The 22,539-nt window shown below is 49.0% G+C and overlaps 1 protein-coding gene across 1 annotated transcript; it reads right to left on the bottom strand.

Moving 5' to 3' along the window:
• Positions 1–10,022: 10,022 nt before the first annotated feature.
• Positions 10,023–19,200, bottom strand: LOC134039971 (SEC14-like protein 1). Its single transcript, XM_062486197.1, has 16 exons — positions 18,969–19,200; positions 17,746–17,836; positions 16,449–16,598; positions 16,189–16,320; positions 15,970–16,098; positions 15,477–15,663; positions 15,269–15,378; positions 14,771–14,960; positions 14,347–14,435; positions 13,586–13,656; positions 13,284–13,455; positions 12,968–13,102; positions 12,641–12,775; positions 11,483–11,749; positions 11,193–11,371; positions 10,023–10,781 (listed from the first exon to the last, which is right to left on the bottom strand). The coding sequence occupies exons 2-16, from the start codon at positions 17,806–17,808 to the stop codon at positions 10,676–10,678; spliced, it is 2,115 nt and encodes a 704-aa protein (XP_062342181.1). The 5' UTR covers positions 17,809–17,836; positions 18,969–19,200; the 3' UTR covers positions 10,023–10,675.
• Positions 19,201–22,539: the final 3,339 nt, after the last annotated feature.

The following is a 22,539-nucleotide window of genomic DNA, read 5'->3' as shown; positions in this document are numbered from 1 at the left end:
GAGCATAAGACTTCTACCCCGCACCCTTTTGAAGGGTTCACCTCTAATATTAATGTGTGTGTGCCTTTTAATCTAAATGTGTGTGTGTGTGTGTATAGACCTGTGTGTCTAGGTCTGTGCAGGTGTGATACTGCATCTCTGTAGAGGAGAAATCTCATTTAGCCGACAAGCAGGTGGGCGAGTGTGGGCAGTCAGGTGGGAGTGGGAAGGAGTCTGTTCGCAGGAGAGAGTTTGACCTTCTTCTGGAGGGTCTGTAATGAACCAGTCTCCTCCCTCCCTCCCTCCCTCCCTCCCTCCCTCCTTCCTTCCCTCCCTCCCTCCCTCCCTCCCTCCCTCCCTCCCTCCCTCCTTCCCTCCCTCCCTCCCTCCCTCCCGGTCAGAAGGGATTTGGTTACGGCTCGACCCCTGACCCCTGACCCCTGCTGCTGTGGAGGAGGAGAAAACATCACCTGACTAGAAGGTGTTGTCTTGTGAAGATAAAGACCTACTGTACCTGAGGAGAGATGCCTGGCTGCAGGGAGAATGAGAGAAGGGAGTTGATGAGGGGGTTGAAGGGGTGGAGGTGACTAAATATTTATGAATATCAAGCAACAATACATGCATGGCCTTGAGTGACACGCAGACTGATGACACACTGCCAGCGGTCCTCCCATTGTCCTCCCAACACTCTGCTTTCTCTCTTTGACATTCGGACAAATGACAGTCCAGTGTGACCCGGCCTGCACACGACCCCAACGTGTTCACACACACTTCAGCTAGCTACACACACTTCAGCTAGCTACACACACTTCAGCTAGCTACTTCACAGTCCTTTGAACACGACGTGTAGTTTAGGTGAGGTTTAGGTGAGGCTCTCCACTCTACAATCTGGGCGGCCGCCCTCACGAATGAAACTGAGCTTCAGACGAGCGTGCGTTTGTGTGTGTGAGCTCATAATGAATCACACATTCGCCCCCACATCGCAAGCAGACTACACACACAGGAATCAAAACACACACACACACGTGCGTGCGCCTAGTCACAAGGCAGACCTGCATGGCCTTGAAGCGAGAGAGTGGGGCTAAATAAAGAGTTACTGGAGAACAGATATTCAGCTGTTTACAGACAAGTGGATGGATGGTGTTATTTCTGTGTGTGTGTGTGTCCATGTCACAGTGGTGTGTGTATTTGTGGTTGTTCTCGTGGTGACAGTGGTGCCTGCTTGCACGTGTGTGTGTGTGTGTGTGTGGAGCGGTTCACTATGGATTTGAGCGACATGTTCAGTAGCAGCTGCTAATACATGAAGGTGCAATAGGCGCTGCTCTATCATCGTGTTCATCGATACTGGTGACAGTAGATGACACACACACACACACACACACACACTCTCTCTCCGTCTCTCTGTCTCTCTCTCACACACACTAACACACACACTCAGTCCAAGTAGCAAACTGAGTAATGGACTTGGGGCCAGAAACTGTCAGGTCGCTGTTTGTCAGCGTTTGTGGCTGGAGTAACTGTCTAAAAGACCAGAGAGGTCATCAATGCTTTTATCATCCCAAACTGGGGGATATTCACAAACCTGGCAACCCATGACATGGTAAAAAGGATGACTCAGAGACAGTTTTGGGAATGTGAACACCTCAACTATGACCTGCCCATAGGAAACGCTCTGACACCTCGTAGGTGCAATCCATTCTGGGTGTTTTTTGGCCAAGACGTTTCTGTGTCTGGTTAAGGCTCACAGGGAATGGCTAGCGGCCATTTAAAAGTGGATTAGCAAACATGTCGTGACTTGTTTCTGAGCTGAAAGAGATCAGCTTCGTATGGAGACTAAGTCTTCATGAAAGCTTTAAGTGTGTGTGTGTGTCTGTATCTGTGTGTGTGAGACAGACAGATCTCGAGTACTCACTAATCTCATCCAGAAAGCTCTACTATAAACAAAGGAACACAAATGAGTTTACATGTGTAGTACTCCTCACACACACAGGTTCATATTCAGGTACTGTCTTTTGATCGCACATATACATGGACACACACATGGGCACGCATACACTCTCTCAATCTTTAACTCGGGCTGTTTGCATTCCAGCGACAGCAGTTAGGTAGTCACAGCTGTGACAAGGAGGATGAACACAGACACAAACTTCTCCTCAGTTGTGTACAGTGACAGAAGTAGTTAGTCTCAGAGTCAAGGGATGGGCTGGATTTGACCAGACAGAGTACACGGTAACCACATCTCGGCTCAGTCACAGCGCAACAATGCTGAAATGCTAACTGTCGTCATACATTAGTAGAGACCACAGCCTGAAACACATTCCGAACATGTCAACGTCCTGTCACGGGCGTTCTAGAACGTCAGGCAACACTCCATCCCTCCTGCTTCCCTGGGAAACGTGTGTTTGTTCCTAGAAGACGTTCAACTTTCTCTACTTTCTGAGGAGACAAGTCATCTACCAGCGGACTCCTTTTGGTCTGGTGGCATCTGCATGTGAGCTGCACCAACACAACGCCAGCCTTATCGCCCAAACCACCATCACTGCACCAAAGAGCACTCAAACCCCACAAGATTTCTACATCTCTCCGCTGTGTGCAGTCTTATCCTCCGCCAACTCCTCTCTTTCATCTCATCCCTCCATCTAGTATTCCACAGACAGACAGACAGACAGACAGACAGACAGAGAGAGAGAAAGAGAGAGAGAGAGAGAGAGAGAGAGAGAGAGAGAGAGAGAGAGAGAGAGAGAGAGAGAGAGGGAGGGAGGGAGGGAGGGAGGGAGGGAGGGAGGGAGGGAGGGAGGGGATGAGAGAATAGGAGGAGGGGGGATCGAAGATGTTTCATGTGTAAATCACTTCAGCACCTGCTTCCCTAGTCTGACAGGAAGTGAGGCGGGCCGGGCATCAGTCTGTGGCTTTGTGGGAAACATCAAACACACTCAAATGAGTGAAACTAGACAGCGTCTAACTAGGGTGCAATCGGATCAAACAACACCAATAAACACCTCCATACTCAGTCAAGCTTTACAAACAAAAAACACACACACAACACTCCCCCTACCTCTCTCCTTCTCCACCTTTCTGTCCTCACATCCCTGTGTTCCCCCATGGCTGCCCTCTCCTCTGTCCCTATGCCACCCCAGCTGCCCTCTCCTCTGTCCCTATGCCACCTGCCCTCTCCTCTGTCCCTATGCCACCCCAGCTGCCCTCTCCTCTGTCCCTATGCCACCTGCCCTCTCCTCTGTCCCTATGCCACCCCAGCTGCCCTCTCCTCTGTCCCTATGCAACCCCAGCTGCCCTCTCCTCTGTCCCTTCCCAAATCCTGTCCTAATGCCGTTAAAGCATTAGAGGTCTGACAGATTACATGAGAGATGAAGTCTCAGATCTCCACAGGGACCCAAAAGGATTTATACTGTCTACTGCATCCCTGATGCCATTTCTGAGAGGAAAAGATAGGAGGAGAGGGGGAGAGAGAGGAGGGGAGACCTGTATCTCAGAGGCTGAAGAGTATGTCCTACCGAGAGTGAGACGGCGAAAGGGAGAGAACACAGTTATAAAAACAAGAAAAAGAGCTGTGCAGAGAGAAAGAAAGAGTACATCCAGCCCCCTCACTCTCCTGTACCTCGCTCGCCCTGCTGACCCTCATTACCCTGGGCTGCAGGAGAGGCCTGGCTCTCTCACCCTGGTGTAATTGAACCCTGCTCCTGCTAATTTGGACCGCTGGAACCAGAACAATTAAATCACCTTCAGCCCTGAGAGCGAGAACCTCCACACAGCAGAAACTCCTGCCTCCTCCTCCTCAGCCAGGAGTCTCCATCCTCCTGGCTGAGGAGAGGAGCCCAGCGGCAGCCTGCCATCTTCCTGTTAGTGGGTCTGCCAGCAAGGTGGATGGATGGGAGGAGATTCTCCTCCTCTCTTTACATTTCCTCTCCTCTACTTCCCCCTCCCACCCCCATCACCCTCCTCTAGTGTCATCTCCTCCCTTCCTCCCCTAACTTCCTCCCCTCCCCTCTTCTATTCTTCTCTCCTCTCTCCCAGCAGAGGAGACACACTCAGCTCCCCCCCCCACCCCCCCCAACACACACACACGTACCTCCAGATACGGGAGGAAGAGCCTGGAGGCCTGGAGGGCTGTCAGGAGGGCTCTCAGCGAATCACATCCCTGCTGCATTAGTTACCATCCGTTCTCAGTAATCATGAACCACAAACCTCACGCCGGCTCTGTCTGTTTAAGGACCCATTCCAGCTCAGCGGGCCGTCTGCTGCAGAGCCTGATGGATAATGGCATGCATGTAACCAGCCTAGTGAGTTCTCCCTGGACCCAGGGGAATGCAGAAGGTTTGCTAGCTATACTGTACGCCTGCATAGCTCCTCTGAGACAGGCAGAGGCCCAGATTCAATCCCTACCCGCTCTTAGCATTGCAGAAAAGTATTGCAGATTAAATTACTTTTCAGAGAAGCAGACCGCAGGAGCATTACAATGGGCCTGTGCCCGTCTACAGAGCTCACCTGTGGGCAGTCTGGGTAATGAAGTTTAATTGTTCTGCTCAGGCAATCACAGATGAATAGGACGCAACACGACGAGCTGTTAAAATACCAAACGGAGGAATTTCATACTGCTGTAAGAAAGACAGAGAGGGGGAGGAGAGAATGAGAGGGAGAAGAGAATGAGCAAGAGAAGAAAGGAGAGAGAGGTGAGGGAGGAAGGATTCAGGCAGGTCGTAAAGCGCCCTCCATCCCTCCTCTCTCTTAGTTCATGTTAACACCTCCCTCTCTCTCCATCATTTTCCCCTCTCTTTCTCCCCATCTCTGACTCTCTCTCCATCTCTTTCTCTTTCTAGGTTCCTGCGTCTATCCCAAGGTCATAGTCTGACAGAACACTACAGAACAGAACACCAGAACAGAACACAACTCTAAGATAGAGCGGTATGTAAAACTGTAGATTGCTTCCGTGTTTCACAAGTTGTACATCAGGACACGGGTAATATACGACATGCCTTCTGACTGAGGTTTATACTGTAATAGACTAGAGGTTTAAGATGTGTTAGAGTTTATGACTGGTGTGGAGAGAGTGAAGGAGGGGGGAGGGAAGAGAGAGAGGGAGCAAGAGAGGAGGAAAGAGAGAGAGAGATAAAGAGAGAGATGGTGCAAGAGAGGAGGAAAGAGAGAGATAGAGAGATGGTGCAAGAGAGGAGGAAAGAGAGAGATAGAGAGATGGTGCAAGAGAGGAGGAAAGAGAGAGAGAGATAAAGAGAGAGATGGTGCAAGAGAGGAGGAAAGAGAGATAGAGAGATGGTGCAAGAGAGGAGGAAAGAGAGAGAGAGATAAAGAGAGAGATGGTGCAAGAGAGGAGGAAAGAGAGAGAGAGATAAAGAGAGAGATGGTGCAAGAGAGGAGGAAAGAGAGAGAGAGAGATGGTGCAAGAGAGGAGGAAAGAGAGAGAGAGATAAAGAGAGAGATGGTGCAAGAGAGGAGGAAAGAGAGAGAGAGATAAAGAGAGAGATGGTGCAAGAGAGGAGGAAAGAGAGATAGAGAGATGGTGCAAGAGAGGAGGAAAGAGAGAGAGAGATAAAGAGAGAGATGGTGCAAGAGAGGAGGAAAGAGAGAGATAGAGAGATGGTGCAAGAGAGGAGGAAAGAGAGAGAGAGATAAAGAGAGAGATGGTGCAAGAGAGGAGGAAAGAGAGAGAGAGATAAAGAGAGAGATGGTGCAAGAGAGGAGGAAAGAGAGAGAGAGATAAAGAGAGAGATGGTGCAAGAGAGGAGGAAAGAGAGAGAGAGATAAAGAGAGAGATGGTGCAAGAGAGGAGGAAAGAGAGAGATAAAGAGAGAGATGGTGCAAGAGAGGAGGAAAGAGAGAGATAAAGAGAGAGATGGTGCAAGAGAGGAGGAAAGAGAGAGATGGTGCAAGAGAGGAGGAAAGAGAGAGATAGAGAGATGGTGCAAGAGAGGAGGAAAGAGAGAGATAGAGAGATGGTGCAAGAGAGGAGGAAAGAGAGAGATAGAGAGATGGTGCAAGAGAGGAGGAAAGAGAGAGAGAGGAGTAGCAGATCTACAGCAGCAGAGAATGATGATGTAATGGATCTTTAATGGACAGATGACTAAAATCCAATTGGCTTCTGCTCCCCTAATACAGAGAAGCACTGGGAGTGCTCAACTTGTCATCCGTTTAAATGGCTTCTTTATTTAATGGGGCTCTCGTGAAGAAGAAAGTGGTTGGCTTAGCGAGTGGACTGTCAAGTTTCACACCACTGACCTACACCAGAAAACACACCAGAGGAGATTCAGGAGAATATACCAGAGACAGACAGAGAAAGACATGCTAAAACTTAAGTGAATACCGTAACTGATCACATAGTGGAGGGGTACAGAGAGATGGTGAAAGATACCCCAGAAATGCTTTAAAGGTTTAAAAAAAAGGTTTAAAAAAAGAAATATCATAAAAAAAAGTTTTGAAAGGTTGAAAAAAGAATATAGAAAAAAAGTATTTGAAATATGTTCAAATACTATACTAATGTGGAAACACTCCCTCCCTCCCTCCCTCCCTCCCACACCCAGACAGGATTTGCTGCCTTCCTTCCAATAACAACAAGAGCATAATAGGCTTAGCAGATCACAGCTTAGAGACCCTGTCTCCCCAGAGCATTACCCCCCCCCTTACATCCTCTTCCACTCTGATCTTATACCTTACACTGTGTGTGTTGGAGAGGGGGAGGGCACAGGAGTGAACAGGGCAGGGCAGGAGAGGGAGGGAGAAGAGAGTGGAGGGGAGAGGATTACCAGTGTACCACCAAGCCTGTTAAGAGTCTACCACCCATGTAGTGAACCAGCCAGCCTTGAAACTGCCAGTTGACCTGTCTACCAATTACTTATCCCACGTACAGTCAACTACTCACACAGCAGGCCAGACAACTAATCCCCTCGCAAGCCAGCCAGCCAATCAGCATCACAGTTAATCAGCCAGCCAGCCAATCAGCATCACAATTAATCAGCCAGCCAGCCAATCAGCATCACAGTTAATCAGCCAGCCAGCATTTCAGACCCCCAGTCACCGAGCCAGAGAAGCAGGTGTTTGTTAATTTCAATCTCCACATACTAGGATCCTGTCACTGAGAGAGAGAAAGCAGGCAGGCACCAATATCAGGAGAGAGAAAGAGAGAGAGAGAGCGAGCACCACAGGACAGGAGAGAGAAAGAGAGAGAGCGAGCATCACAGGACAGGAGAGAGAAAGAAAGAGAGCGAGCGAGAATGTGTAAAAGAGTGAGATTAGCAAGTAAAGAGACAAAAAATTGATATTTGTACAAGAAGGGGCTGGAGTTGGAGAAAACTAAAAGAAGGATATTAACTGTCTGTCTGGCTCTCATTCTGACAGAGAGGATGGATGAGTTGTCCTCTAACATTTAACCAGGCCCCATCCAACTGACCCCCCCACCCCCTCCCAGAGACAGGAAATGCCAGGAGGAAATGTCAGCCAATAACCCATCAGATGCATACTAGTGTTAGGGGCTGAGGTCTCTAAGAGCCTCACATCCAGAACAGAGCTGGTCCAGTGTGGACCAGACGCACCCAGAACAGAGCTGGTCCAGTGTGGACCAGACACACCCAGAACAGAGCTGGTCCAGTGTGGACCAGACGCACCCAGAACAGAGCTGCTTAGCGGAGCACAGGGGGACAGGTCATCCCCACAGATGGAATCTGAGGACATAAAGACTGAGAGGAGGAGAGATTGAAGAGTTAGAGAAGGTGAGAGAAAGAGAAGGTGAGAGGCACAGGAGGATGAGGAGGGGGGGAAAGATAAGAGAGACTAAGAGGATTACAGAAAGAGGAAAGAAGAGAGACATGAGAGAGGACAGAGGTGGAGAGAAAGAGAGGGAGAGAAAGAGGAAGGGACGAGGAGAGAGGTTGAGAGAGAGAGGGTGAGAATGAAAAAGGGACGAGGAGAGAGGTTGAGAGAGAGGATGAGAAAGAGGGAGGGATGAGGAGAGAGGTTGAGAAAGAGAGAGGGACAAGGAGAGAGGTCGAGAGAGAGGATGAGAAAGAGAGGGACGAGGAGAGAGGTTGAGAGAGAGAGGGTGAGAAATGCGAGAGTAACAGAAAGAAATGGGATGAGGATGAAGAGAGACAGCAAGTAGGAGAGACACAGAGAGATTGAACCCAACGATATGAACAGATGCGTCTATCTGGTCTTGTTGTTGGAGACACCAGTCTTCGTAGAGCATGAGGTAAGAGTGCGAACCCTTATATCCACTCAGGAACACTGAGACAGTCACACGTTATTCACATGTTCTCAAATCAAATCAAGTGATGGCTGCCGTTTCAATTCAGTACACACACTCACAAACAAACACCCCCCAATTCGAATTGACATGAAGCCTGTGTAGCACTTTGCCATCTACCCCCTAAAAATAATTCAGCAGCACTGTAAGCCTCATCTCTCTTTCTCAATTAGCAGGAAGGTCATCCTTGTCAGAGTCGGCCTCTGTAAAAGCCAGCCCTGCGTTTTAATGAGCAGCACACACCGCACAGAGGTTCCATAACCCGTCTGATTACAACTACTTAACATGGTCAAACGGACCGCAGAGAGAAATGAGAGGGAGAGGAGAACTGGAGAGGGAGAGAAGTTGGAGGGAAAGAGAGAAGACTGTGTATGAGAGAGATGAGTGCGTGTGAGGGGGAAATTAATTTGAAATGGACAGAATGCGACAGAGAATAAGAGAGGGGATGGGGAGAGAGATGATCTCTGAGTAACTACTGTAGAGGAGGGAATGAATCATATAAGATATGAGCTGGTGGCCCAATAGGAACATACCTCCTTCAGGCTGTATAAGATCTAAGTGGAGTATTCTGTGTATAAGAGTTAAGGGATCCGTAGAACATGTTGAAATGGATGAGTCCCTACCCCAGAACTTCTTACACAATAACACTGGCTATACAGTACACTACAGTACTGTGCATTATGGTGCTACACCCGGGCATCTAGCCCCTCTGCAGGCTAGATTAGGAGACAGGGTTTGTAGCGTGTCTCATGCTTCAGGCAGAACACTGTATTCTTCAACCAGGGCTCTTGTGTGACATTAACAGGAAGTCCAACACTAATTCATAGACTACTTTCCCTGCAAATAAGACTAGTGGGCAGAAGGGCGGGATACGCGTCCCATCAGGTGAATAATACATGTCGTGGGAGATCGTTATAGCGAGAATCATACGGCTTCCTTGCAGACACAGCGAATTTTCTCCCCTTCCAGGTGCTCTCACCCGCTCTCCTCCGCTGACAGGCCGGCGGGGAGCCGCCGGACACAGGTCCGTTTGTTAAGTGGACTGCGCCTACTGTGTTCGGCTAAGTAGCTAGCCTACAGTAAGCCAGTGGCACAGGCTCGGGAGGGACGATATGAGAACATGGAAATTCACAATCCCGGTGTTAGCCTCGGGCTTCAAATTAGTTTATGGAAATTAACGTTTTATGGAAATCACTGCCCTTACTGAATGCGCGCACAAATGCATTAGCTATTGAATACTAATAACCGAGATACTGAGAAGCTTGGAAATTACATTAAACGATACTCAATCGTCCTACCTAGTCCCGTAGGCGCAAAATCGCACAACTTTGTAAAGAATTGAATAGGAATTACCAACGGGAACAGATCATTAAAGCGATTGTTTCAGTTTGTTACACCGCCGGATTCTCGTCATATTATTATGGATATAGGAACGCGCTTTACTTTATTAGTTTCTACAACCGATCACTTAAACAGCTGCAGTTGGTTGCGCCAACCTAAAACCATAAACAATGAGTAGCCTGTTAACCTATGCAAATCAACCAACAGTACGAGTCCACAACAGGACCAAGGCCTAAACTAAGACGTGCCAATTCTGACTCCTTGTGGACAACAGCGGTAACAGCACGGCCTGAGAAGCGCTGTGCCATTTACACGCTAACAACCGTTTTGGTATTATGATTAGATGTCTTCCCCGTCTACCTTGCAATTACAGCCCGCCCACACAGGGCAGCAGATCCGGGTGTGGGAGGAGGGAACAACAGGGATGTTTGCGGTTCAGGTTTTATTTTACTTACAACAGATGCTCACTGAACATAAATTATTTCCACCCAGGCTCAACTTTAATGCAGCTCTTTACTGATAGTTACACATCTAAATAAGGAATACATATAATATTTTAATATCATGACTTTCTAAACTGAACTAGCAAAATTTATTTATTTTCATCAGCACAGGAACAGGAAGATCTTCCAAGTGCTTCTATGCAAATATCGAGAGATGACCATATATTAAGTATTCCCTGTATGGCAGTGAGGATAATAACTCTCTGGTTGGGCCTCATTTCAATACTCTAAAGACCCTCCTTCCTTGAGGTAAGATGTGCTCTAGCATGAACGGATAGATTAAAGTCTCCAACACAATCATATCCTATTACTAATCTTTAATATTATTCTATATATATATATATATATATATATTTATATATGTTACAGTATTATTAATTTCAGGAAGGATACCTGTCTAGAGTGTTGAAACAGGCTGCTCCAGTTACAATAATCCTAATTTCAACCACATCAGAGGGGTGAGGTCAACTTTGGCAGATTCTAGATTCTAAGGCACCAATTGGTTAAGTCCATCTTTCATAAAACACCACTGTTCAGATCCTATTGGCTGTTCCAAATTCCTGGCGCTCCCATTGGCTGGATGCTACCTGGAGATTGTGGAGCTGGACTGTGATTGGCCAGAGGAGGTGGTGGCAGCGCTGAGGAGGGAGAAGCCACTGTGGCTGGACTCCAGACTGGTCATAGAGCCCCTGGGGGGAGAGAGCGAGAAGGGGAGAGCGATAAATCAGGCATTAGGTAAACAGTACTCGTCTGCATGTGTGAGGAATCTTGAGCATGCATGGCTATGTGTACGTGTGAGAGACAGAGAAATATAACATGCGTGTAACTGGGGGGAATCAGGTGGCTGAGCGGTGAGGGAATCGGGCTAGTAATCCGAAGGTTGCCAGTTCGATTCCCGGTCATGACAACTGACGTTGTGTCCTTGGGCAAGGCACTTCACCCTGGCGTGCCCAAGGACACAACTGACGTTGTGTCTTCACCCTGGCACTTCACCCTACTTGCCTCAGGGGGAATGTCCCTGTACTTACTGTATGTCGCTCTGGATAAGAGCGTCTGCTAAATGACTAAATGTAAATGTAATGTAACTGCGTCTTGCTGACCTGAAGTCATGTGACCCGAGCACCTCCGTGTAGAACATGACCTTGCACTTGTGGGAGGAGACCTGGAGGGAGGCCAGGACGTCGTCCACGCGAGGCAGGCTGGAGGCGGAGCAGGCCGGGGCGCTATGGAAACGCCACTGCAGGATGTAGGACCCGGGCCAGCGGGTCACATGGGAGCCCTGGAGGCGGCGAGGGATTAATGGGTTGAGTTGACAAATGAAATCCAGCCACAGTCTTCCTCCTCCTCGCTCTACTGCCCTCCTCCCCTTCTCGACCACCGCTCTCCTCACCTGTACACTCTCCCCCTCCTTGCAGGTGAGGGCCGTTTGCACCATGCTGTAGTCCCGCCCCAGCACCCAGGAGCGCTCGATCAGCTGGGCGTTGTTGGCTCCGGGGGAGGTGATGGCGTGGGCCCCCAGGGTGAGGGCCTCTCTCCTGGGCACTGCCAGCGGGGCGGGGGCCCGTCTGGAGTGGTACAGGTGGAACCCCACGTCGCCTTTACACACGTCAAAGTCCCAGGTGATGACCGAGGACGCTTCACTGATCTCTATCAGGATCTGAGAGGAGGGAGAAGAGTTGAACACAGCCCAGCTCTACAGAGCCCAGCTCTACAGAGCCCAGCTCTACAGAGCCCAGCTCTACAGAGCCCAGCTCTACAGAGCCCAGCTCTACAGAGCCCAGCTCTACAGAGCCCAGCTCTACAGAGCCCAGCTCTACAGAGCCCAGCTCTACAGAGCCCAGCTCTACAGAGCCCAGCTCTACAGAGCCCAGCTCTACAGAGCCCAGCTCTACAGAGCCCAGCTCTACAGAGCCCAGCTCTACAGAGCCCAGCTCTACAGAGCCCAGCTCTACAGAGCCCAGCTCTACAGAGCCCAGCTCTACAGAGCCCAGCTCTACAGAGCGACACAGCCCAGCTCTACAGAGCGACACAGCCCAGCTCTACAGAGCGACACAGCCCAGCTCTCTAGTTCTACAGGTTGTGCAGTTCTACAGGTTCTGCAGTTCTACAGGTTGTGCAGTTCTACAGGTTGTGCAGTTCTACAGGTTCTGCAGTTCTCCTGGTTCTGAAGTTCTACAGGTTCTCCAGTTCTCCTGGTTGTGCAATTCTCCAGGTTCTGCAGTTCTCCAGGTTCTACTGTTCTCCAGGTTCTACAGTTCTCCTGGTTGTGCAGTTCTCCAGGTTCTACTGTTCTACAGGTTCTACTGTTCTACAGGTTCTGCTGTTCTACAGGTTCTGCTGTTCTACAGGTTCTGCTGTTCTACAGGTTCTGCTGTTCTACAGGTTCTACTGTTCTACAGGTTCTACAGTTCTCCAGGTTCTACAGGTTCTGCTGTTCTACAGGTTCTGCTGTTCTACAGGTTCTGCAGGTTCTACAGGTTCTGCATTTCTGCAGGTTCTGCATTTCTGCAGGTTCTACAGGTTCTGCTGTTCTCCTGGTGAAGGCTACCTCGTGTGGGGCTCCCTTGAAGATGCTGGCACTCTTGTAGATTGTGTCGTTCCACAGCCGCAGTTCCTCACTCTCCAGCTCCTCTGCTGTACGGTACAGAGACCTGGGCACCATGCCCCCCTCTGGGATCTCACACTGGACACACACACACACACACACACACACACAAGGGAGATATACACACACACACACACACACACACACACACACACATACACGAGAGAGACACATGCAGTGTGACACGGAAAGAGAGAGAGAATAGTGTTAAACCGACAATCACACCACTGTCCACAATCACATTATCATGACAGGAAACAGGAAGCTCACCATGCAGTCCCCGCCCAGGAAGTCAGGTATGATCTCCATGTCGATGTAGTCCACCAGGCCTCCAGGGCCCTGGTAGTCATTTCCTGCGTAGATCAGGAACTTCCTGCGGGTGTTCTCATCGATGAAGGGGCTCACCTGCAGCGCGCACACACACAGGAAGTATTAACGTGAATAGTAACAGCAACAATTTTATATATGAAATACTATACTAGCCCTAATATACACATTAGCCCCAATACAGTACCATAATCTAGCAGTGGTGTTAAGTGTGTGTGTAGACTGTCTGTATGGTTTGTGTGTGTGTGTGTGTGTGTACCAGGGTCCAGAGCACAGGGAACACCCGGGGGGCCCTCAGGATGAGCAGTCTCCCCAGGGTCTCTGGGTAGTTGGCCTCCACCACCTCGATGATCCTCAGCAGGGCTCGGACCCCCGGCCTCCACAAGTGACGCATGTTCAGGCCCTCCAGGTCCACCAGACACGTCCAGCAGCTGGCAGGCACACGCACGCACACACCACTAAACTATTGTCACACAGTTTACATTCATGGTCGAGATCAGCATGCGTGTGGGAAGATGGTGTGTGTGTGTACAGACGGTGTGTGTGTGTGCTGGGGTGTACCTGATTGGTCGCCCGAACACTCTGGTGTTTTCTTCACATCTCCTGAGGCCCTCCTCATTGATAGACAGGACCTGACAAACACAACATGAGCTCTCCCTACTCACTAACTGTGTGTGTGTGGCGTGAGGTGTGTGGAGTAGGAGGTGTGTGTGTGTGAGTGTAGTAGGAGGTGTGTGTGAGTGTGTGAGTGTAGGAGGTGTGTGTGAGTGTGTGAGTGTAGGAGGTGTGTGTGAGTGTAGGAGGTGTGTGTGAGTGTAGGAGGTGTGTGTGAGTGTAGGAGGTGTGTGTGAGTGTAGGAGGCGTGTGTGAGTGTAGGAGGTGTGTGTGAGTGTAGGAGGTGTGTGTGTGTGTGTAGGAGGTGTGTGTGAGTGTAGGAGGTGTGTGTGTGTGTGTAGGAGGTGTGTGTGTGTGTGTAGGAGGTGTGTGTGTGTGTAGGAGGTGTGTGTGTGTAGGAGGTGTGTGTGAGTGTAGGAGGTGTGTGTGTGTGTAGGAGGTGTGTGTGTGTGTAGGAGGTGTGTGTGTGTGTAGGAGGTGTGTGTGTGTGTAGGAGGTGTGTGTGTGTGTAGGAGGTGTGTGTGAGTGTAGGAAGTGTGTGTGTGTGTGTAGGAGGTGTGTGTGAGTGTAGGAGGTGTGTGTGTGTGTAGGAGGCGTGTGTGTGTAGGAGGTGTGTGTGTGTGTAGGAGGTGTGTGTGTGTGTAGGAGGTGTGTGTGAGTGTAGGAGGTGTGTGTGTGTGTAGGAGGTGTGTGTGTGTGTTACTGACCTGTCTCAGAAGAGACTCCTCCCCCAGTGCTCTCACCAGACCCTTGGTGTCCATGTGGCCCAGTCTTAAGATGTATAGAGGACGTCCATCTGCACACACACACACACACACACGCCAGAATTAAACTACATTTTGTTGGGTAAGGCTACATATCAGTTTCCGTTCTATTCCAGTGGAGCCCAGACACATTAACTGTAACTGCCGACTTGAGGGTTAAACCACATCCTGCTGCTACAATCATTCACAGACATTCAGTTCTGTAATGGCCCCTTTCACTGCGGGAGGTAACCCATCTAAGCAGGCTTCCTGGAAAAGGATTCAAACCTTTGTTTGAATCCTTTGATGTAGTCCTACATCCATGAAGCGTTTTATGGGAGTTGTAGTCCTACATCCATGAAGCGTTTTATGGGAGTTGTAGTCCTACCCTTGTCGTGGTGGTGCCAGCCTCCAGTGTAGTAGTCGTGCAGGACCTGCGGGCGCTCCCAGGAGTCTAACAGGAAGTCCACCTGATGCTGCTTCCTCCAGGTGAGCGACTGGCACAGCAACTCCCTGGCCTTCTCCAGGCTGAAGTCCCTAGCCCGCAGGAACCGCAGAACATGCTGGTCCTTAGGGATCTGGACAGAGCGAGGAGGAAGCAGAGTGTTGCATTACATCGCTCTTATCCAGAGCCACTTACAGTAAGTACAGGGACATCCCCCCGAGGCAAGTAGGGTGAAGTGCCTTGCCCAAGGACACAACGTCATTTGGCACAGCCGGGAATCGAACCAGCAACCTTCTGATTACTAGCCCGCTTCCCTAACCGCTCAGCCACCTCTTCATGTAAGAGAAAGAGGGAAGTGAGAGATTGCGATTGTGTGTGTGTGTGTAAGGCTGTACGAGAGAGACAAAAAGACAAGACAGAGAGAGAGTTCTTAGTGTGTACCTTGTCCTTGTGTGTTTCCTGCAGCCACAGACGCAGTCTGATCAGACAGCTCTCCTGCAGAGGTGTCAGGTCGCCTAGGTAACGCCGGATGTAATCCGCGTCCAACTTGTCTGAAACCATAAGCGTGCACGGGTCAGTATGAAGGAAGAGTCACTCAGTCAGGTAGTCAACACTGCTGTGTGTGTGTGTGGGTGACTGGTACACTCACCATCTGGGGGCGCTGCGGGGGGGTCTGTCTGGGCGTCCCTGGGGGGGGCCGCGTGGACGGGTGGGGCCGAGACGGGGGGCGGATGGAGCCTGGCGGCTGGAGGAGGTGCGGGGGGGGCCCAGCGAGGGATGGAGGTCACCCCCTCCTCCTCCAGCTCTCTTAGGAAGTACTCTATGATCTCTTTACCCTGGGGGAGAGGGGGGGGTAACGAGAGACATCATAGTCAAGTAAAAATAGCTTGATAACATGTTGAGAGAATACAGTCCATAATGAGGTAACACCTTACACACACACATGCAGCTGAGCAGGATATGACATCATGAGCTCCACATCTTTGTCCAGTCAGGTTTGGCTAACTAGGCTGTGTAAACATGCTCATGTGACTGTGTCATGACTGTGTTTAGAAAGCTCAGTTTATCCACACCGGCTCTTCACTTAAGTCAGTAAGAGATGAAACGAGATGAGACGTGCACACACACACACACACACACACCTTTTTAATATTGCTGGCGTACTGCTTCATGGCTAACTTCTCCGCGGCGTTCTCAAAGCCGAAGAAGGACTTGATGTCCAGACTGGCGATCTGCTCAAAGCAGGTCCAGTCCTCGTTCTCTGGGTGCACCTGACCACAGGAAACAGGAAGTGATCACACACACACACACACAGAAGGGCAGAAAGAGAGACAGAGAGCAGGTCATGTTAGGAGTGGTACCGTGTAGTTGCAGATCTCGTGGACCATGACCCTGCTGGAGAAGGTCTCGTTGGTGACCTCTATGTGAAGGCTTCTCTCTAGACGGTTCAGTGTGTTCTTCTGGAGGAAGTACAGGTAGTCCAGCCCTGCCATCTACACACACACACACACATTAGAGGTGATCTTCAACGCAGTGACAACCACCCTGACACTTTGACTGACTGTGTGTGTGTGTTTGTGTGTGTGTACTGAACGGTGGATGGAGGTCAAAGGTCAGTTACCCTCTTGAACAGGCGAGGGGCGTCCGCCTCCACTTTGCAGCGTCTCTCCGTAACCGTGGTAACGCCGTCCTCGCTGTGGCGTTCGCTGATGACCTCACTGTCCACAAACACGGGGACCAGGTGGCAGTGAGGAAACCGTCTGACGTATGCCTGGGGGGGGGGGGGGGGGGAGGAGGAAGTAGATTACTCACATGACTTCAAGCAAAACAGGACTGGGGTGTTTCTATGAGCCTGGCCTGTAACCACATCAAGATGAACAGAAACCCTTAGGTCAGCTAGCTGTGAAGTTAATGTTCACTTCCACTGCTGACCCAGACAGACTGCGGCTGCCTGTGTTTACCGCCTGGCCATCGGCTTTTTTACAGCCCACTTGCTTACCGCCAGCTTTCTCTTCATGAGGTTCACATGACAGTAAGAGCGCTTTACACAATGTCTCCTCTGTCAATATTTACCTTGCGGTCTGACGAGAGCGACTGATGCTGGGTTTGTCTGCCTGCCCATTTATCTATCTATGTGCCCATGCCTGCCTGTCTGCCTGTAGGCCTCAGGCCTGGCTTTTGATAGGTCAGCAGGTCAGGAAGTGGATGATGTGTGCCAGGGGGGTGACACAGAAAGAGAGACAGAGGAGAGACAGAGAGAGAGAGGGAGAGACATACAGAGAGAGAGGGAGAGACAGAGAGAGAGGGAGGACATACAGAGAGAGAGGGAGAGACAGAGAGAGAGGGAGAGACAGAGAGACATACAGAGAGAGAGGGAGAGACAGAGAGAGAGGGAGAGACAGAGAGAGAGGGAGAGACAGAGGAGAGACATACAGAGAGAGAGGGAGAGACAGAGAGAGAGAGGGAGACAGAGAGAGAGGGAGAGACAGAGGAGAGACATACAGAGAGAGAGGGAGAGACAGAGAGGGAGAGACATACAGAGAGAGAGGGAGAGACAGGAGAGACATACAGAGAGAGAGGGAGAGGAGAGACAGACAGAGAGGGAGGGAGGGAGAGGAGAGAGACAGACAGACAGAGAGACAGAGAGGGGGAGGAGAGACAGAGGTTGTGTGTACAGTATGAACATATGCAGCTCAGTATCTAAAAACACAGTCAGACATGCAGGCCCTGGACATCTGACACGCGTTAGTGCTCAGGAATTCATGAACATGCTGAATGATGTAGCCATTACACACAGGCACACAATGTCCTCCCTCACACACACACACACATAACTTACTACCCACACACTGCACACACCATAGATACACAATTTACTACACACACAATTTAGCACCCACACATTACACAGAACTTACTGCCATGATCAGCTCAAACGGGTGTTTATAGACTCTCACGGGTGACTGGTATTGCTGCACCATGGTTGATGTTCTGATAGTCCAATGCTCTCTGTGCAACGTAAGACACACATCAACATCGGTACACTGTACGTTACATGTAATTAACTTAGCAGACGCCTTCATCCAATGTCACATACAAATAGGCTAGTGCATATAGTAAGTACAGTAGATAATTAAGGAAAGCAGTTAAGAGTATTTAAGTGCCATGGAACAGTCTGTATTTTAAGCAGAGATTGCAACCGTAGCTAAATGTATTCCTCACAGTGTTCATTTAGACTCGACCACATAACGTTGTTTTGAGCAAAGTTCAGATAAGAGATTGCAGCGATGGCATTGCAGGATATTCGCCGTCATCATTTTCATCAGATGGTGGAGAGATGGTTACTTAACGTTAAGTGTTATGTTGTGGAAGGAAGTAGCCTAAATTCGCTGTCAGATGTTGTTGACTAGCTAGCGTGGTCATCAGACTACTATCGCGACCTGACCAACATATTATAAATCAACAGCACATCGAGTCTCAAGTTTAAACTATTTACGTGAAGAAACTTAGACGGGCAAAAAATGGACCTAGTAGCTAGCTAACTATTTAGCGCTAAAAGGAATTAGCCTGACACTGTACAGTGATACCAGTGTGCTACTAATGCTGACAAACCAATATTGTAGATATTCTATTACTGTACTGTAGTATGACTAACTGCAGCTGTGCAGCCCATCTACGATAACCTAAATACATGGTTGAATACTTTCTTGCTAGCTGCTCACACTTAACTCAAACTAGCTACCTAGAATCGATAGATGGATTTATATTTTATTAGCGATAACCGTTGATAAGATGTGAAACGATCGTACAATATCGTTTTTCTAAAGCAATGACACGTAGCTAGCCAGCTAACGCAGATCATCGAGTACTTTTTTCGCAGAGCAACTTTTGCATGGTACGATAAGCTACAGTCAAGAAATACAGTATAGTTTTAGGCTAGCTATTACACAATAACCTTCTGCAGTAAATCGTAAATTAGCTAGACTACACGTGAGAGGTATTCCTATAACCAATTGTTTCACATTAGGTAACGTAGGCTAGCTGATAGACACGAAAAATTGTAGTTAGCAGAGCTAGGCTGATTTGCTCTATTGTGACCAGCCGTGTGAAAAAAACGGACCAAGTTGCTAGTAAAACTTACCGAATCTACTGAAATCTCAAAGATAGCTCGGTATGGAATAAAAATGGTCACAGAACTTTTCGGATCATCTGATATCCATATTAACGTCGTCCAACGCAAAGAAAAAGGCTTTGTTTACTGCCGTATTTGTGGAGATATAGCTAGTGCTACCTACACAGAACAGAGCAGCCGGCGGAGCGAGCTAGCTGAGTCTGACTGCTAGAACCAGACGGAATGTTCCTCTAAGCCCCGCCCCCAGTCATACGTAACACTACACAGCTGTCTTTTATTGATTTGCGTCCTCCGTAATTTGTAACATAACATTGGATTACAAAACACTGTTGGCAATTCATTTACCGGACGCCTTCACCAAAAGCAACATACTGCATTTAGAAAGTAGCCTACAGAAATAACATATTAGAAGGAAATAGTTCTAATCGTAGTCTATTTAGACCCAACAAAGTTGTTACATTTTATTTAACAGGCATTTAGCATTATAGACGACTGTCATTGTTGTATAAAATCATACTTCAATGTAGGCCTACATCTTTAGAAGTGTCTAGTAGTACGATTAAGTGAATTGTTCGAACAACAATTTTTTTTTCTTGGTCAGCAGATAGCGCTGTAGACTGCTGGGTTATTTCTATTTCAAGTCAAGTCGTTGTTGAATGTTTGCGGCAAAACTCTAGTTTGGCCGTCAAATGACTGAGTCATGAAAGACGTTTACCTTCCACTACACAACAAATTATTTTCTGTTGAAATTATTACTGTTTCGGCATCAAATCAGAGGCAGCTATCCCAGAACAAAATGTCTAGAACACCATCTAGGTCAACACTGCTGTCAAACTGCTATGTGTTTAGTAAATACAGACCGTTCCTTGACCCCGACCACCGAAATACTGTTTAAACGAACTGCAGTGCTTGGAAAAAATACATAGGCAGTTACCACTCAACCGCATCCAGGTTGCTTTTGCACTTTGTCCTTGATGGGCTGCCTCATTCTCCCATCTCCTCTCATCCAGTCCGTTCAAACCGGGGCCTCAGAGATCACGTGGGTGCAAACTGGAATCCGTGCAATTAGATCCTTGATGTGGAAGTTTTGGGACCGATCAGCGCAGGGCTAAAACAGTGTGTTCCCAGTCCACTGATTCTCATGAGTTATTTAGCAAGTGCTGGAATTATGTAGGGAGGGGGGATTGGAGCAAAGTGTGTGTGTGTGTGTGGGGGGGGGGGGGGGGGGGGGTGAGAAAGGAAGAGATATGGATGGGTGGGTTTTAGAAACCGAGAGAAACACCCTCCTTTCTCTCTCTTTCATAGATTCCCATCAGGGAACATACGTAGGAGAAGTGGTTTGGAAATACGCTACAGACATTTAACCACGACAAATGTGAACGTCCTCTTGGTCTAATGGTCAGTGCTTGAACTAGAGACGTTATACAGTTCGGATCAGGCAAGAACAGCGGGGTCTGAAGTTTGCAAGTTACGTCACATGCAGTTTTCAAATATGTGAAAAGAGTGTACGGAAAAGGGTCTTTTGAATGTTGTTACGTTAGAGTGCCGAAGAAGAGCCTGTGTCGTCTGTCTGCCAGCTGGGATCCCCATCTCTCTGGTGAGCTCTAATAGACCTCATTAGAGCTGCTTAAGGTCTCCTTCAGCGCTGGTGTGCGTGTGTGTGTCTTACAGTCAGATCTTTTTCTCCCTTAACATCCCATAATAATACCGTGCTGAATCGCACTCTGGAGGTCAACTCATGTGTCCTGAGTAAAGGAGTAACACAACGATATTCAAATCATCCAATGTATTTCCCGTGATAGGCTTTGCTATCGAATCACCACATGGAAGATTGGAATTACTGAGTAAAATTATGCATTTATTACCCTGGTAGAGGGTGGATGGGTCTAGTACAAAGCCTTTCCGTTAGAGAGGGGAAGAGATGAGAGAGATCTCGATCACATTAAGCGGTGGCTCTGGGAACAAGAAAATGATTGTCTCTGTTTTATTCATGTTTAACTATGAGGAGACAGGGGGGATGGAGGTAGGGTGAGGAGGGAAGTGAGGGGGGCGAGAGATATAGAGATTGACAGAGAGAGAGATGGTGCAGCAGAGCAGCGATGGTATCTGATTTAAGACTGCGTATATTTCTTGGGAACATGCTGTCCCCCAATAAACAAAACGATCACAGCAAACAAAATTAATGGGCCAGGGAACCTTGTCAAGTTGAAGGTATTCTGATGTCTCTATCTGCCTGTCTCTACCTGCCTGTCTCTATCTGCCTGCCTCAATCTGCCTGCCTCAATCTGCCTGCCTCAATCTGCCTGCCTCAATCTGCCTGCCTCAATCTGCCTGCCTCTCTCTGTTGGTCTGCCTGTCTGACTGCCCATCCACCTGCTATCTCTCAGATTGATCAAGTGTGTTCAAAAACTCAGGCTCCAATCCATTTCCATCCCAGAATATATTAGAGTTGAACAAAGCCTGCACAGATTCTACTTTGATGTAGCCAGAAGTCATGTCAGGGTAATAGAGAAACACAAACAGTCACCAAGGTGGAGGTCTGTCAGGGTAATAAAGAAACACAAACAGTCACCAGGGTGGAGGTCTGCCCAGACGGAAGGACAGTGAACCAAACCAGACACACGACAAGCCAGGAGAATCAGAGATGCTGCCCGTCTGCATCTTAGTCTATTATGCAGTGTTTCCCCTAAGTTTACAGCTTTGGGGGGGTGGGGACGGGGGACGACGACCATGTAGAGACATGGTCACCTGAACATGTAGAGACAGAAATGACATGCCGTCGTGTAAATAAGATAAATAACAGAAGGCCATTTAGTTTGTTTAATAAAAGAGCAAGCTATGGCCCTGTTTTATAGGAATGGTAACCTTAAATTACTTATTTTGTGATCTGGCGCTATATAAAAAATAAATTATAATAATTTTAATTAACTTGACCTTCCAGGGTGGGGCGGGGGGTGCCGTTGGGGGGGGGGTGGGGCGCCCCCCTAATATAATGGTAGGAGAAAAACTGATTATGTCTATTCATTCATCTGTCTGTCTGCCTGTAATTCAGTCTGCCTGTCGGCCTGCTGTCTGTCTGCCTGCCTGCTGCCTGCCTGCCTGCAAGCCTGCCTGTCTGTCTGCCTGCCTGTCAGTCTGTCTGTCTCTATCTGCCAGCCGGCCTGCTATCTGTCTGCCTGTCTGTCTGTCTGTCTGTCTGTCTGTCTGCTGCCTGCAAGCCTGTCTGTCTGTCTGTCTGTCTGTCTCTGTCTGCCTGCCAGCCGGCCTGCTATCTGTCTGCCTGTCTGTCTGTCTGTCTCTGTCTGCCAGCCGTCCTGCTGCCTGCCTGCCTGTCTGTCTGCCTGTCTGTCTGTCTGTCTGCCTGTCTGTCTGTGTCTGCCTGCCAGCCGGCCTGCTATCTGTCTGCCTGCCTGTCTGTCTGTCTGTCTGTCTCTGTCTGCCTGCCAGCCGGCCTGCTATCTGTCTGCCTGTCTGTCTCTGTCTGCCAGCCGTCCTGCTGCCTGCCTGTCTGTCTGTCTGTCAGTCTGCCTGTCGGCCTGCTGTCTGTCTGCCTGCCTGCTGCCTGCCTGCAAGCCTGCCT

Source organism: Osmerus eperlanus, chromosome 2, assembly GCF_963692335.1.
Source record: "Osmerus eperlanus chromosome 2, fOsmEpe2.1, whole genome shotgun sequence".
Classification (NCBI taxonomy): domain Eukaryota; kingdom Metazoa; phylum Chordata; class Actinopteri; order Osmeriformes; family Osmeridae; genus Osmerus; species Osmerus eperlanus.
This window is presented reverse-complemented; position numbering and strand designations above follow the sequence as displayed.